The sequence below is a fragment of the Astyanax mexicanus genome, chromosome 2 (genome assembly GCF_023375975.1).
Source record: "Astyanax mexicanus isolate ESR-SI-001 chromosome 2, AstMex3_surface, whole genome shotgun sequence".
NCBI classification, from domain to species: domain Eukaryota; kingdom Metazoa; phylum Chordata; class Actinopteri; order Characiformes; family Acestrorhamphidae; genus Astyanax; species Astyanax mexicanus.
In genome coordinates this window covers 16161505-16179103 of record NC_064409.1, presented here as the reverse complement: position 1 = coordinate 16179103, position 17599 = coordinate 16161505, and the positions used below count along the sequence as shown (strand labels likewise).

At 39.1% G+C, this 17599-nt stretch overlaps 1 protein-coding gene across 3 annotated transcripts in view; it reads right to left on the bottom strand.

Annotated features, from left to right (window-relative positions):
- The window catches only part of phf21b (PHD finger protein 21B), a 127851-nt gene extending 110875 nt beyond the window's left edge, over positions 1-16976 (bottom strand). The window contains exon 1 of one of the 3 annotated variants that reach the window (XM_015604952.3): positions 16592-16976. In XM_015604952.3, the coding sequence (XP_015460438.1) occupies positions 16592-16645 (54 nt within the window). In that variant the 5' untranslated portion in view covers positions 16646-16976. The remainder of the gene's footprint in view (positions 1-16591) is intronic. The other 2 variants (XM_015604951.3, XM_007245887.4) reach the window with 2 other exon arrangements.
- Between the last annotated feature and the right edge of the window lie 623 nt (positions 16977-17599).

The following is a 17599-nucleotide window of genomic DNA, read 5'->3' as shown; positions in this document are numbered from 1 at the left end:
AAGCACTTCTCGACTGCATAACTTCGCAGCCTGAAGGAACTGCAGGAGGATCTGGCTGTGTTGAAGGTTACAGTGCTTACCTTGAGATAAACTCAGGCTGAAAAAGCAAACGGTTTCCAGATTATGCTAATCACTCAGCACCTATATGGCTGCAACGTTTCATTACATTGCTTTCCCGTCGTCATCTAGTGCCTGCTGCTTTTAGTCCGCCACTTTCCTTGTTTATCAGTATCTCTCGCTCACACAGAGTAAATAAAGGGCACTTCATTGTGCAGATGACTACTCCCTACAATAAACTACGATTAGTTCTGTGGGCCAGCGCTTTGCCTCCATATAGATAGCAACAAATGCTTCAGGCTTTCATCCCCCCCTCCACCACCACCACCCTCGCCACTTTCAACCCCCTTCTTTACCTCCCCACCACCACCTTTTACGAATAGAAGAAATTGTAGAATTGTACTTTGAACATCATCAGCATGACTCACCACACTAGCACACTCCCTCCTCATACCTACTGGCTTTAAACAGAACACTGAACTCTCTGTGCAAAGCAAAGGTAATATAAAGGAAATAGTGTGATAAGTGCTAGCCACCGCTGTTCTTTCTAGGTGGTTTGTTTACAATAATGCTTTGACTGGGATCTATCATCTTTCCTTGCTGCTCACCCGCCTCCTTATCATTTCTGAAGATGCCATGACACTTCTGCATATCGTCTTTCCTGCTTTGCTTTCTAGTCTAAGAGGAGAGGAGAGGAAAATCCAGGCCAAGCCCATGTCATCTTATTTGGAATATTACCACATTTTTTGCACTTAAGGTGCACTTAAAATCCTCTAATTTTCCCCAAAATCGTCAATATGCCTTATAATCCAGCTTGCATTATGTATAAATTTTGCCAGTCGGGTATTAAGGAGCTGTAAAGCCATACAGGAGTATATATGAGTTTCAGTTTAGTTTTCCAGCAGTATTAAAACGCTAAATGCTAGCTCTTTCGCTGTTCAGAGGTGAGTATAATTGGCCTGAAGACTGCTGCTAACCCTAGCTAGCACTGCTGGAGCAGCATTAGCATTAGCTGCTAACTGCCCTACGTGCTAGCTTTTTCGCTGTTCAGAGGTGAGTATATCAGACTGTAGCCTGCACATTTATCAGTGTTAAAACATGCTATGTGGGACAAACCGCTAGCTAATATCACTTTGACTTACCAAAAAAACTCAAGATTCCTCAGTCGAGTGGCATTTAGTAAAGGTTATTACAGCTTAGCTGCTTATGCTAATGCTGTTGCACCCAGCCTTAGTGGAAATCTGCAATTCTAAGCTTACTGTAAATAAACAGAAGCGCTTTACTCACCCAAAAAAACAGTTTTCAGGAGCAGAATCTGTGTGTATTAACATCCAGGCCACTAGCAATGTGCGACAAGGGGGTATCTGATGTGCTGATGTCAATACCGCAATGTTGAACAAGGCTGCTAGGCCAAGCCCTGTTTTTGGTGCACTAATGTCACTGTACTGATGTTGGACTGGGACACTAGTGCTGTGGTATGATGCCTGTATCTGACGTGCAAACATCAACCTGTACCACTGACCTGAGAATGGATCTCAGTTTATGCTCTTTAAGACCTTTTAAGTAAACTGTGATATCACTGCAGAAAACAGACACACTAAAGTTCTCTTGTTCAGACAGATAATCTGATTTGTATGCATATCTGATCTTTTCCTGGACTCCAAACTGCACAAAAAATCACATCCAGCCAAGGCCTTTCCATTCCAATTTGGCACATGAACACCATTTCACCAAAACAGCAGATTCAGCCAGAAATCTCATGCCAGTAGCATGTCTAAGCGAGCAATTCTGATCAAGAAGGCAGCGTAACAGTAAAAACAGTTTAATATCTATCTGCACCAGACAGAGTTTATCACTCTGAAAACGTCTGAACTGCCCAAGCAAACCATTCACTTTCAAAGCTACTCTCTGAATTTCAAAACAACTAAGTGTTGGCTGTGTTACTGAGTATAAGGCAACCCCTACAGGCAGTGGTTGAAGGTGTGAAACCGTGAATTTCCTTTGTTTAAAGTAAGTAGAAGTAAAAACCCTCACACAGGGATTCATTATGAGGTACAACACATGCTCTGGGCTCTTAAGGCAATTAAAAGGAAAGGTCTTCTAAACTTCATACTGTAACAATGATGCAATAGCCACAGCAGGGTATCAAAACATAGCTCTTCATAAGTTCCTCTTATGTTCCTATCTACTCGCAATGCAGTTCACATCACTGTCAGTACTCTTAAACAAGCTCCAAAGGGCTTTTTTGTAGTTCAGTGGACCACAAATGGTCTCACAATTGCTCAAATGTCTGTGCTGGCTTAAAAAGCACTAGCCAGTAGGGGTGGGAATCGTTTACTATCTCACGATTCGATTCGATTCCGATTTTGGGGGCCACGATTCGATTCAAAATCGATTTTTGATTCAAAACGATTTGAATTATAAAAATTTCTGCTTCTGGCTTATGAATCTTATTGAAAAAAAAACCCTCCATAATATACACTGGTCCTGGAGCAGGTAATGTGTTACAAAAACAATAAAATGTGCAGGAATGTGGGTCCTCAGTGACAGAGGAATCACTGGGATATCACAATGACGTTAATGAACAATAAATAAATAATAAATAACACTGCTTTATTACCAGGCTACTAGCGGTGGTGTGTAGGTGACGCTGCTGGGCTGATGTGATGATAGCAGTGGAGCGCTAAAGTTCAGGAGCAGCTGCTGATTAACTAGTTAATTTAAGGTCGTTGTATTTCTTCAGAAAGGGGGCAGGAGGTGGAGAAATTAATTCATATGGTCCATTCCTTAATTCCTCTGTGATGAGGAGTTGAAATTAGCTCTGATTAGCTTATTGTATTTTTCCGTTCCGCCTTAAATGCTGCAGCCCGCTGCCACCTGTAGCGTTATTTAAGGTGGAACTGGAAAGTTAGCTAGTTAGCTAGCTAACAGTTACTGAAACTAACTACTAGCGATCTTTTTTATGCTTGTTATGAAGCATTCTGCCATAAAACATTGAAACTACACGTTAATCTAATGTAATATAGTGCTTGTTCTGCCATCTTACCGGTGATTCTCAAACACCTACGCTCTGTGTGTGTCTGGAAGATCTCCGTTTGAAAGGACAAGCGCTATCCCCAGGGTTGCCAGGTCCAACAAAAATACCCAGCCCAAAATCAGTCTAAAACCCGCCCCTCAGAATCGATTTTGGGACATTTTAAATCGATTCTGAATCGTAGTAAATGAGAATCAAGATTCTTATGTGAATCGATTTTTTGGCACACCTCTACTAGCCAGTATCTGGATTGTATTTTGATCAGATTTTAACCACATGCATGAGGCTAAACACTGGACAGCGTGCTCATGGCAAGGCAACTTGATTTATCAAAGTTAGTATCGAGTGAGGCCTAACAGTGTCTGTGAGATGGATTGAACATTCAATTTCCAAAGTAGGCATTATCACTTACAGAGGACAGTGCAGTGTGCTGTAATTATTGTGACTGGCTTTGCCTGGCTAGAAAATTCAATGCAAGAGGCCTCACATAAACATCTCACAGATCAGTGCAGCATTTTTTAATTTTGTGCATTTTGTGAAACATGGTCAAAGCATGGGACATAAAATGGTTTACTACAAAAAAACTCTGACCGCGCAGAGAAAACTCAGTGCACCAATAACAAAAATAGCCAAATTAAAACCCGATTTCAAGTGTAATCAGAACTACACACTTACATTTCTCTTCCACAGCTCAAATCCACTCAAGTAAACAAGATCTGCTTGAACTAAATACCAGATTTGGCCTTTGTTCTATGAAGCCTGTCATCGAGAAGGTTCGCAGTAGAAACCAGAGCAGCTTTAACATGAAGCACTTTGACAGTGAAATTTTCAGGTCCGCTCTTGTTGCTTATTTTTAGCGTCAGATAGCTTAAAGCTATTAGAGTTGTCGTGCATGTTTCTCTCCTTTCTCTTCATGCCACTTGCTGCTGCCCTCTGGTGATGATGATTAATGTTGGTGGACTTAAAGCTACAGGAACAAAGAGCCAAATGGAAGCGCAAGAGAACCTAAACCAACCTCATACGTTCAAAGATGTTCCTTAGCTTAACTTGAATGTGGCATATAGTGTCCACAAGTTACTTAATCTACTCTGATTTAAGCAAGGCTGAAAGAGGACAAAAACACTTAACAGAGGGCTGTTATTAAAAAAGAACAGCGCTTTCCAGGCCTGACCATGCTCTTCGATCCCTGATGAGGAAACAACTGCCAATTACCAAGCTTTGGGCTAAGCTACGTCCTCATCCTCCCCCTCATTCACAGCTGTACGCCTTCTATAATCCTGTTTATTGTACAAACTAATAGGTTGATAACAATAACAATCTGTAGCCTCGTTTTAGTTGAGTTACATAAGGCCTTTCCTCGTTCGCTCTCCTGGCACGGTGCGCTGTAAATATGCATCAGAAATGTGTTGCGCTTTTTAAACAGCATCTTAGCAGATACTATTAATTTGGGAATGCATGGGTTGCTTTGGGACACAGAATGAGAAAGAGATAGAGAGAGAGAGAGTGAGAGAGAGAGAGAGAGAGAGAGAGATGGCTTAGGCTGGCAGTCAACGTGGGTTAATTCACTGTAGCCTTTCCCTCTATTTCTCTCTCTCACTCTCTTTTGGCTTGCTGGCTGGGCAAAGCCACATCAGCACTTTTAATATGACTCCCTGGAAATGACTGCCGCACAATAATAACCAGCCGTTATACGACTCGACTCTCAGCTAGAGGAACAGAAGAGAGAGCATCCGTTGTCATTAGAACAGGAACACTGTGCTGAGAACAGGTGCCTCGCAAACCTGTTTATGACACAGTTCTGTAATTAGCCTTTTTAGCTTTTAGAAATAGAGATAGAGGAAAAAAAGGAAACTTTGGAACATCAAGTTCTGGCAATATCTTTGCTGAACTCGGCCCGCATTTAGTTAACAGCATGTCGAGCAGTTTGCAGCGGCAATGACCTTTCTCTGCCAATGAAGACATCTTAAAAGTGTCTTTATAACCCCGCTAATGACTAGAGCTTCCTAATGCACCAATATGGCAAGATGTGTGTCCTTCAGGCAGACCAAAGGAAAAGCTACATAGAGGGAAAGCATAGCAACACTAGGGCTGCAAGTAATGACTATATAATCAATAGAACATCATCATCCTGCAAAAAACCTTCATTTTCATTTTACGGCACATTTTCTTTACAAAATTTAAGCATTTCATGATGAATTGAGTTGTCGTTTAACTTTTAACACCTAAACTGTAAAGTAGAATTTCAATTCCATAGAGATATATTTTAGGCAAATACATCCCACAAGCCATTCCTCATTTCTGGTGAACACAATAGGTCTCTACATATGAAAAAGAGCCAGCATGCCCTATAAGGTTGTTTTCACGCTAGTATTTTTGTATCCAGCCCTGAGAGCACTTGCTTTGAGGGTTGAGTTCGTTTTCACCCACAGTAAGATTCATGTGGGCAGGTGTGATCTGACCTCAATCTGACCCAACTACCAGATGTACTCTGCAAGTCTGTGCTAAAATGTTTAGTCAGTTTATGCTGGTGAATTGCCCAGATACTTTCTTACCCTACCTCAGAAAGTTCTAACCAATAAGCATAGATAATATTCTCACATAGTTTGTGTTTTGTTGCACTTTGGTGAGCCTGTATTTCTCCCAATTACAATCAAACCAAGAGGAAGTGCTTCAAGTACAAACTCATTAACTATTTCAGAACAGAGTAAACCAACTATAGAGTGTACACCTGGTATAAGTGTCAAAATTTAAATTTGTGTTGTATCATGGCATAATAACCTAGATACAAAAGTGTGGATTTTTGTGATTTTTCCCAATAATTCTTGACTTCTCATTTAAGCCCTAAACACTAGATTTACCTACCACTGTCCTCATTCTCTTTCACTTTCTCTCTCTTTTATTCCATTGTGTTTCATCGAAGAAGAAGAGTCATGGCAGAGCTCTCACATGGCTCTCTTAATTAAGCTCTGGAACTTTTTCGCAGGCCCTTCCCAGCACAGTGATTTAAGGGAATCGGTGGACAAAGGAGAGGATCGGCATGGCTGTGAGTGCTCGGGAACAAAAGCACGGAGATTTATGGTCCTGGGAGAGTTACAGGAGGAGCCATTCACCATCCACCACACCACATCTCTCAGGGTGACATTTGGATGCCCTTTGCCTGGCCATGCTTCCCTCGCCCCATATCTGAATCCCCAGCCTAACACTCTTACACACACACACACATATATATATATATATATATATATATATATATATATATATATACACATATACTCAGAATTAAGATGAAGTAGGCCTCAGGGTGCAGAAGCTTTGTTTGTTTGTGTTTTTTTGGCGATGCTCTTCATAAATATACTCGCAGATGCACTCACTTGTAGACGTGTTGTTGCTTTGCTCATTAAGTCTGTGGCTGTTGACGACCCCCAGCTGACCTTTTCAAAAGGGGAAAAGTGAGAATCTGCCCTTTAAACAGACACATTGAGAAGAAGGAAAAGCTGAAGAAGAAGTCCGTGTGAAATCAGACATGAGCAAATACAGGTGCTGGTCAACGAATTAGAATAATTTGAAATAGTGCAATCATGAAATTCTTTGAATGCATTTTTTGTGCAGAAAGCAAATCAGGTGTTCACCGCACCTGTCCTACTCGTTAGACTAATCACAGAACTCGTTACCTGGAAAAATATTTGCTCAGCTGAGCTTTCCAAAAGTCCCATTTAGGCCATTTAACTGTGACACTGTTGTTTTATTGAATTAGAATAATGGAGAAACCGTGTCATTGAATTAGAATAATTTTTATTATAATTACAATCATCACTTTCTCAGTATTTTGTGGCTGCCCCCTTGGCTTGTATGACTGCCTGAAGTCTCCGCGGCATCGATTTGACCAGCTTGTCGCAAGTTTCCGCACTCACAGCTTCCCAGGCAGTGGCGATGTTCTGCTTCAGTTGGTCCAGCGTAGTAGGCTTTCTGTCTCTAATTTTCCGCTTGACGATGGCCCAAAGGTTTTCAATGACATTGAGGTCAGGCGAGTTGGCCGGCCATGCCAAAACTTCAAGCTGTTTTTTAGTGAACCAATCTTTGGTCGACTTTGCCGCATGAGCCGGTGCAAGATCCTGTTGAAATATGAAGTCTTCTTCGCGGAACTGTTCCTCAACAGTCGGAATCAGGAACGTTTCCAGAACATCTTGATATACGGCAGCATTGACAGTCTTCTTGAGGAAGCAGAGTTTCCCTACACCTCGAGCGGACATGCATCCCCAGACCATAACGCTCTGGGGAAACTTGACGGATCTTTTCACGCACTCGTGGTTGTAGGTTTCGCCACCACGACGCCAGACACGAGGACCTTGGTCACCGAAGGAGATGCAGAAGCGTGATTCGTCACTGAAGACCACTTTCTGCCAGTCTTCAGCAGTCCACTCGCCGTGTTCTTTGGCCCACTTCAGCCGTTTCTCCATTTGTTTCTTGTTCAGCATCGGTTTTACTGCTGGAACGCGAGATTTGAAGCCGAGTTCGCGCAGACGACGGTAAGTGGTTGATCTGGAGACGTCAGCGCCGGTCTGCTTGTTCCACAAGTCGGTGAGCTCGGAAGTGGACTTGAACCGGTTGCTGACTGCGATCTTTCTCAGCTGCTTGTTGTCGCGAGCAGAAGTTTTTCGGACGCCGGAACAGTTTGTGCGCTTGCTGCAGTTTTTCTTGAGAGCTTTGCAGACGGAAGACTGGCTGATGCCGAGCTGCTCAGCAATTTTAGTTTGGGTCAAGCCTTGTTGGCGAAGGGCTTGAATTTGAGCCACTATTCCGGTTGAGAGGTCGCGCTGCTTACCCATGATTGATTTTACAACTTAGAAATTCTACTCAACCCTGACTTTATACTGCACAGTGAACACTCTTCACAGAAAACAAAAATTCGAGCATTTATTCTAATTCAATGAAACGGTTTCTCCATTATTCTAATTCAATAAAACAACAGTGTCACAGTTAAATGGCCTAAATGGGCCTTTTGGAAAGCTCAGCTGAGCAAATTTCTTTCCAGGTAACGAGTTCTGTGATTAGTCTAACGAGTAGGACAGGTGCGGTGAAGACCTGATTTGCTTTCTGCACAAAAAATGCATTCAAAGAATTTCATGATTGCACTATTTCAAATTATTCTAATTCGTTGACCAGCACCTGTATATACTTTGGAGGCTTCCAACATGAACATACACACACGCCTATGATGAATCATACATTGCATCAGTCTCCTTTTGCTGCCCAATCCAAAGAACAAAAAAAGACCCTCTTGGACTATCAATAATTCAATAGCAGTCCACTTTGAAGGAAAACTCATGATAAATAATACGAATAGAGGGCACAAAGTAGCAAACACGGATTCACTGCGTTCATCTACAAAACATAAGTCTGAGACGATAATACTCCAGCTGAAATACTGATGCCCCAGAAAAAGCTCTGACGCTCCTCTGGTGAGAAGAAAAACAGAAAGGCTCTCTAATGAGGTGTTTTAAGGATTGCAGAAGATTCAGCCGGATGTAGAGAAGGAGTTTTTTCCCTGACAAGCAAAGCTTCCTCAACATAGAATTCAATCTGTGGATTTTCTCACCTTCTAAATGCTCATTTACACTCCCTTTACGTACAAAAATTAATATATCCTTTTCACACGTTGAAACCTTCAAGGTAAACATACATCTATGCATTTTTTACGTCAGGATCTTTGTTTATACCATTAATATTAATTGCTGTTCACTAGTATTAAGGTTTTTCACTATAAGATCTCTCAAACATGGCTTCTTATTGAAGCAAAAAGAGGTTCTTTTAGAGCATCAGTCAAATAACCATTTGTATCACTTTTTTGCTCAATCGTTAAACTTCCAGATTCCTTATTCCAAACTTTAGGATGGGAAACTAGATTCAAGGCCCATATTTAATTACCTGGATTCTAATTTTCAGAGTGTAAGACTATATGTTTTAGCAAGTTCCACTTAAGAACCTTGTAAACTGTACAAAAATGCAATTTATTAGAAAAACATTTGCCAGGTAGATTCAAAGCTCTCCACAACCACGCATCTCTACTAATCCTTTTTTTCTGAATCAAAAGTGATTCTTCTATGGCATTCCTCAAAAAATACATTTGTACCCCCCTTTTGGAACTAATTCTAAGACTGTAGGACCATCCCCTTGACTAAATAATCCTTGTGAATTACATATTTTAAATATCTTCAAATGAAGATCTCCATACTGTGATGCTTACTTGGCTTCAAAAATTCAGAATTCTTTGTTAGCTTGATGCTAGCTGAACAACAAGCAATCACAGTAGCTACCTGAAGTGTTACAGAAGACACTTTTACACACATGCCACTACTTCATTAAAAACACACTCATCTCCCTCTACCTACTCCATTTTCTCCTCTGATAACAACACAATTAAACAGTCCACTGGGCCAACGATAAACACTGTTTCAATGGTGGCTCCCCCCCGCCTGACTCCTCCCACCCCCAGCGCAGTATATGAAAAGGCAAATGAAAAAAAAAAAGAAGCCGTTAGCTGATTCTTGTAACCTTTCACCCAGCCCAAGCTGCCACTCACACACTGAAGCTCACAACAGCATCTGGAGGGGACTCACCCTCGCCTCCCACAGGAGCTGGGGACCATATTATTCGCCATACTGACTTCAGCACGCCCCTCCCCAAACCCGTGACCTAGGAACAGTCAGCTAGAGCCCCAAACCTCATTTGAATTTGATGGAGTCTGATGGTGTGCTGAATTAGGAGAAGAAACAAACTCATAATAAAAGTAATATAAAAGTAGATCTTTATGAAACTAGCAGGACTCTCGAACCAAATCAAAATCAACACCATAAAGATTTCTTCCAAACAATAATACACCAACCATGGATATCTAAGGGATCCTGAAAGCCCTTTGTGTCCTCCCTGGGCAGTAGAACTACCCAACATATCATTTGTTAATCATTACTGTGATCCCAGCCTTTACATTAGTGCTACTACAGAAGGCTGTAATGTGCAAATGAGCTCCCAACAAATCACACTTGAGTTTATTGTGTGCTCTGACCACTCTAAACCACCTTCAAATTGTTCCACATGAGTTTCTGTTGATGTTTTAGCTCCAACGGTAAATTAATGTGGTCACATTATATCACCACAAATTATATTTATTTATAATGATAGTGGAATTGTTGCCATTTCCACTATGGCAACAATTCCACTATGGCAATAATGTACATTTATAACTGGCACTACAGTTGCCCAAGGTATCAAAAGCTCAAAACTACTTTAGAGCCGCGCATAATCTTGCACACAATTAATACTCCAACTTTCAACACATTACTTTAAATAGTTCATTAGTCTAAGGAGTTAACTAAGCTAAATGAAATAAATACACTCATAAACATAAATGTTGAAAAAAAGCTTCTGCAACTTATTCCACCAAATAACCACTTTTTTGTAAAAGAATATTTAAACATACTGTAAGCATAAGTAGCACATCACTGGTGTCACTCAAATAACTTTTTGCAGCATCTTTATTTTTTAAGACTGAACAGCAGATCTTACACTAAAAAACAGACTATATGTAACAAAACTGCAACCATGTAAAGGTAAAAGAAAAAGGCAAAGTCACAGCTGTATACAAAGCAAAACCCTGAAATCTGAGTTCAACACTTTCTACAACTTTGTTTTACTGATGCAACAACAAGCAAGTGCTGGAGAATAAAAAAAAGCTTAATTACATGATTTTTAATCATAACATGCAACTTTAGCCCTTCATTTTTTCCAGATTGCAGTGATATTTCATTACAATGCAAAGCGAAAGAGGGGAAAAAAATAAATGCAAATGTAGTTTGTTTGCCTGAGGGGAAACAGAGTATGTAAACAGGAAACGCTTAACAATTAATATGTATAAGTATTTTTTTTGGCCGATTATTTTTAGACAGACATGTTTTATCTTCTTCTATGCTACCTATGTACTATAACTATATTATATACAATTACAATCTTAAACATTTTACTATTTTCTGATCATTCGTATCTAACAGGAACAATTTAAACTGGTAGAACAGGCTGCCATGATTATCTTTAGAAACAAGATGGTTTAGTAAATGGAAGTAACAAAACATTAACCTTAAATACTGTTGTTCTTTTATTTAAAAGATAATCCAACAGAATCAAAACAGAGCTATACAATGGGCCAATTCTAAAAACGGCAAAACTGTTACATCATAGTCTTGATTAAATTGATCTACAACCCCTAAATCGTTTCAAATCCTATAGCAGCGACATGATTAACCACTACAGCATAGGAAAAAAATCACACACTGCTTATAAAACAAACAAAAAAAGAAATACAGTACTTTTATGCACCAGATGTGTGCTTTCTATTAAACAACTAAAAGTTTGGTATCACAAATCCAAATATTGTTAGACTGATATGATATGTACTGGTAAACACACTTTATCACATTTTTCCAGACATGGAATGATCATCTACACACAAGACCAAAAAAGTAACTGATCATTACACATTTATAAACTGCATATATTTTAACAATATATGTATAAAATATGAATATGTAGATCCTTAATGGAGATTTTACTTAGCAATTTCTGAATATTTTAGTATAATGTTGATACATAAGAAAAAGTTTATTATGATGGTTTGATATTTAATGGTTCATTGTAAGGCAACATATGGAAGGTCACCACCCACCACAACACTGAGGCTGTGTTACAAACACAGAACTAAAACTTGTTTTTTAACTAAACAAACATGAATATGTATATAAGTTATGTATATAAATTAGTTTGCCTCTTTAAAGTGAGTGGGTTAGGAATCAGGGGTTATACTCTCTACAATACAGCCATTTCATTTAATATATATTTACTATACTGTTTTAAACTATTCAAACAGGCCTATGTTTCATATCTCCACAGCTAGTTTCTTTTTAGTGTTTCACACCAAACCACTCTTAATGACTTTAAATGTTTATATGTTGAACTGAATTAATAATTAAAGAATGTTTTATTTAGATATTTTAAAGTTACTTTCCACATCACTCTAAAGCTGTTAGCACCACTATATTTTACGTAATTATCAACCTGCTCTTTGGCTTCTAAAGAAATGGCATATATTGACTAGTTACTGTACATATATAGTTCTATCTATAATAGCAACCTATCTAAAAATATAACCCTGGAAAAAACAGCATTACAGCAGAAAAAAATCATCTGCATGTGCAAGAACTGCCTTTACCTTCATAACTCCTAATCAAACTCACTGATCTGTAAAATGACCTTGACAACATTGTCATTATTTAAAAGGAAATGATGTTCTCCTGCGAAAAGAGTCTGGCCTTCCTAGGCTCTACCGTTCTATTATATGCTAATAATATTCATCATCAGCCTTGGCTTATTAAACATTTCCAAAAAATTACTTTGAATCAGTTCACCAGTTCTCTTAAGCTACATTATTATGCACTGAGGTGTTATAAGACTGTTTTGAAACGTTTTAGAAACATGTAACTCATTTCATTGGGCATTAAGAAGTCTGTCAGTTACCACTGGACATGTCTTATGCTCTAGTGGGGCTTTATGATATTAAAAAAATATATTTTATCACTTTTTATTTTACTTATATATTACATATATTTTAGATTATCAAACCATTTTAATATCAGACAAAGATAACGTTTTGTAAATGATTATTTTAGTTATTAAAAGGGAAAAAGCTATCCAAATCCATCAATTCCTATGTGAATTTTTTTTACTTTTTGTATTAATTTATCTTTTTAGGTTTTCTTGTCTGGTGTTAAAAATCTAAGTTTGACAAAAAGCAAAAACAAAAGAAATCTGTAAGGGGGCCATTTTTTTTACAAACTGTATATGTTTTCTAGTGATATACATATATTCTTACATAAATAATACAAATGTACCGAAAAGTCAATGATCCAAAATAATATTAGTAATTTCCTCCCGGTGTGTATCCAAGGTTTAATATACACTGGCAAATATATTCTGACAAAAATCTAGTAGATGTCATTGAAAACAAGAACAGCATTAATTTTTCACTTTTGTGTAAGCAGCACAGCACGACGTTTTGACCATATGACATAGCACGTCCTGCGATATGTGACAACTGTGCATGTCCAAATTTGTGATGGTGACGCTAAAACAATATACTGTGCAGCCATAAGCTCTACTGGTCAACCTGTCAGTCGAGAACAACATTAACTTCCTCCGTCTGTCGTTCGAAACCAGAGAGCCTGGTCTGGTAAAAGTGGAGGTCATCTTAAAGCTAGAGGTGTTTTCTAGTAAAACATCCCCCCTGTGCTGTGCTGTGCTGTTCTGTGCTGACTCGCCTTTTTCCTTCCTCTTCTTCTGCCTCTTCCCTCTGCTGCCCTCCTCCTCCTCCTCCTCCTCCAAAAACAGCATCAAAGCAATCAAAATGGTAATGTTGGGCATGAATGAGACCCCATCCCCCACCGCCAAACTCCGCAGACTTTTTTTTCTCTCCATGTTAGGAAAGAAACCAACACCCCTTCTCTCACAAAATGGAAGCTTCCACTATCAAACTGAAGAAGAAGCTTTTAGAGAAACATTACAGCACCTACAAACCTACTGAGTCTCTACACAGCCCCAAAACATACTCACACACATACTGGCTGGTGTTTTTTGTGGGCTCATCACTTTCGTTTGTGGATTTGGTACACGTTTGAATGCAGAGGGCACAAAAATAATGAATAAAAGGCAGCAAGGCAGGCAGGCGCTGTTCCAAGTGCTGAAAACTGCATTCAGGAGGAAACATTGATTCAAAGAGTCGATTCAGATTCTCGTAGGCACTTTAAAAGATTTCAAAAAGCGAAAATATGTGTTAATGTGTGTTTTAAAGCACTTAGTTAGCTAGCTAGAAAGCTAAATAGTAAGCTAACCAGCTAAATTCCCTGTTGCAGACCAAGCAACTTCACAAACCAAGGCGAGAGTAGCGGTTAATAACCAAGCTAGGCTATGGCATCTGTCCTTGGTGCTGAGACCAAGACTAACAGCGATAGATAGCTAACCTAGCGTTAGCCCGCTGACCAGCTAACCTAGCTAACCTAACAACGTCAAAGTTTTAATGACAAACGCAGTTAGTTATAAAATCTGAGTTTAAATCATTAAAGTTAACCCTGGTTCGTAAAAGCGACAAACGAAACGAAAAAAGTGAAAGTATTTAAGCTCAGCTCGAATCAAACGTCGTCGTGTGACCAAGCAAAAATCATGAGAAATAGCTAATAAAAGTGTAAAATAAGTAAATTCCTGTGTAGATTAACCGTAGATACATATCACTCGGTCTTTAGCCTCATTCTAACACTTTTAGCTGCATGAAACGTGCTAAGAAATATAGCTTAAAACAGCAGACTTGAGAGCAGCCAGCCCTTCACTAGCTATCACTCTCTCTTTCTCTCTTCTCTCCAGAAACATGTCGACCCACTCAAAATGGACGCTAAATTTCTTAACATTTTCACGGTTACCAACTTAGGAACAGTATATCAAGATGTTAGCAAAATCTAGAGCGTTAGTTTGGTCGTATAAACGACTTTTTTCCAACCTAAACCGAGCCGTTTAGCTAGTAAAAAACGCCTGTTTTGGTAACGTAGCGAGGACGTGCTAAGAATGTTAAGCTAAGCTAGCTAACTAACTAACGTTAGTTCACGTTGCCTCGCTAGCTAGCTAACCTAGTTTCTTAGTTAGCTAGTTAGTTAAGCTAACTTGGTAAGATAACTTTTTAGCCAACTACTTTAGCTAGGTTAACATTATCCGAGGTTTGTGTGTAACTCTTAACAACACAAAAAAGATCGCTAGCTAGCCAAGTTAAACAGTGTGGTTAGAGCTGTTGTTCTGCTTTTAATGTCATGGAGCTGTTTTTTAAGCTCCGTAGAGCATCATACATCTGCACACAGAATAATAAAAGTAAGTAAATGTGTATTACTTTAGATAACGTCTAAGAACTAGTATCTAAAGTTGACCTAAGCTAGGTTAATAGCCTTAAAAGTTTTAGATGGAGCAGAAATCAAGGCAAGATTTGTGCTGCTTAAAGTTTTAGCTAACTATCAAACGCTAACCTAAATAATAGCTAAGCTATCTCTGTCTTTCTCTCTTTTTCCAGAAACATGTCGACCCACTCAAAATGGACGCTAAATTCTTTAACATTTACACAGTACACAACTTACACCAGTCATCTACAGACGCCTTTTTTTTTTTCAAAATACCCGGACGGTTAGCTAGCTATCTAGGTTAGCTAATCATTTAGCTAAAAATCCTATTTTGGTAACGTAGTAAAGGCGTGCTTAGAATGCTAACTTGTTATCTAGCGTTAGTTTATGTAGTTAGGTCACCTTAGCTAGTTAGTTATAGCGTTAAGCTGGGTTTGTGAGCCTTAACATGCCATATGTAACGTTAAGTGTGTTTGGAGCTGTTATTCTACGTTGAATGTCGTGTAACTGCTTTTTTAGCTCTCTAGAGCATCCTACATCTGAACACAATATGAAAAGAGTAAGTAAATATGTGTTAAATAATGTTTAAAGGTTTCTACAGCTAAAGTTGACCTAACGTTAAATTAATAGCTTAAAGTTTTAGCTAAGGCAGAAAACAAGACGAGATTTGTGCTGCTTAAAGTTTAGCAATTTCTTTCTCTCTTTCTGTATGTTTGTGAATCTCTCTTCTCTCTCTCTCTCTCTCTCTCTCTCTCTCTCTCTCTCTCTCTCTCTCTGTCTCTCTCTTTCTGTGTGTTTCTCTCTTCTCTCCCTTTTTCTGTGTGTATTTACATCTTTCTTTAAAAAAATAATTTCATGACCAACATACACACTTAACACACGTTAACAGCTTGCTAGGCAACATAACCTAACTAACACTAGGTTAACTGGCGTACCTGTAGGTTTGTCCTTATCTATGAACTGAATCAGAACTAAAACACCCCCAAAAGAGTGTATTTCATGTATTTAAACTATTTAAAGTGAATAATATTACTACTACTACTAGCTGGAACAAAGCAGAGTGGAGCAAAGCTGTGTGTGAGTGTGAGCACCTCATAAATATTCAAGTCTCGTCCAGATCGCCACACAAAACCAGCACCGCATTATTTAGCTTCAGCTCTAGCCATCACTAGTTTACTGCAGCACATCCAAGCAGTGTTACACTAACATAAAGTGAATACAAAGACTTACATTGACACAAAAGTGCTTTAACAAGCCCCCAAAACTCAAGCTGCATGTCATGGCGTCACTGTCAAGCCGACAGTGAAGTAACTACAGTAGCTACAGTGTTTGTTAGCAGCCAGAAGCACTTGTTTTCTCAGCTTTGTCGCCCAAAATCTTTAACCTCCTTCTAAACATCCAGCAAAGCGCCCCCTTTCCCCCCGGAAAAGCACAGTTGGCGTAGCCGGCCACAGTAAACGGTCGAGCCGCAGCAGCAGCAGCAGCAACACCAGCCCGAGCGATGTTCGGTTAGTTCCCGTACCTGATGACATTGGATTTCTACTTTCAGCGCCTCTTGAAGGCCTTGTAGTTCCATGTTTGGACTTGAAAACCACTTTTCTTCCACTTTCCAGGCGAAGTCGACGAGTAAAAACGATGATTTCTCCGATTAAAACAAGCGAAAGAAATGAACTACTCAGTCTGCTGAGCAAGTTCTCGCTTCTTTACTGGCTACGAGACTCATCACTCACTCACTTCCACGGCAGAGCAGCACACACACACGCGCGCACACACACACACATAGAGAAAAACCGCAAAAGTGCTTCAAAGACGACAAAAAGGCTTAACATCCACCCATAAACGCGCGGAACAAAGGCGTATCCGAGGTGCGCTGTATTCAGCCGGTGTTTTTGAGTTGTAAATGAGTGTAAAGCGAAGAAGAGGAGGGACTATATTTTCCGTCCGAGTCCGCGGCTTGATTTCACTTTGCCTGGGGAAAAAGTTGCGCTTCGGTTGTCAATGCTAATTCGGAAGTTCCCGGATGGAGCAGTGAAAGAAGAGCAGAACAGAACTCTCTCTTTCTTTTTTTCCCCTCACTCTCTCTTTTTCTTTCTTTCACACACACATCAAAACTAGCTCTAAAATGCGATTTGGAATTTTAATTTGGACTATTTTATTTTTATATGAGGCTTGCTGTTTGAAGCGGTATTTATATTATCAATGTATCTACAATTAATAAATAAATAAACAAGATAAATAAAAGCACGTGACACCGTTGCCTATGACTCCTTTAGCATTTATGATACTCTCATAAAATTCCATTTTCCGTTTTCCATTGCGAATAAACAAATACAAATAAATAAAAAAATATAAATAAATAAATAAAGCACAATTTACCTAATATCATAGTATTTGCTTAATTGATCACTTTTTTCTCAGTTTATATTCTTGTGAAATTCTTAAGTCTGTTATTTTTGTTTTACTATTTGGTTTATATAAATAAACAAAAGAAAAAAAAACTTTTTGTATTTTAAATATGCCTACTTTATAA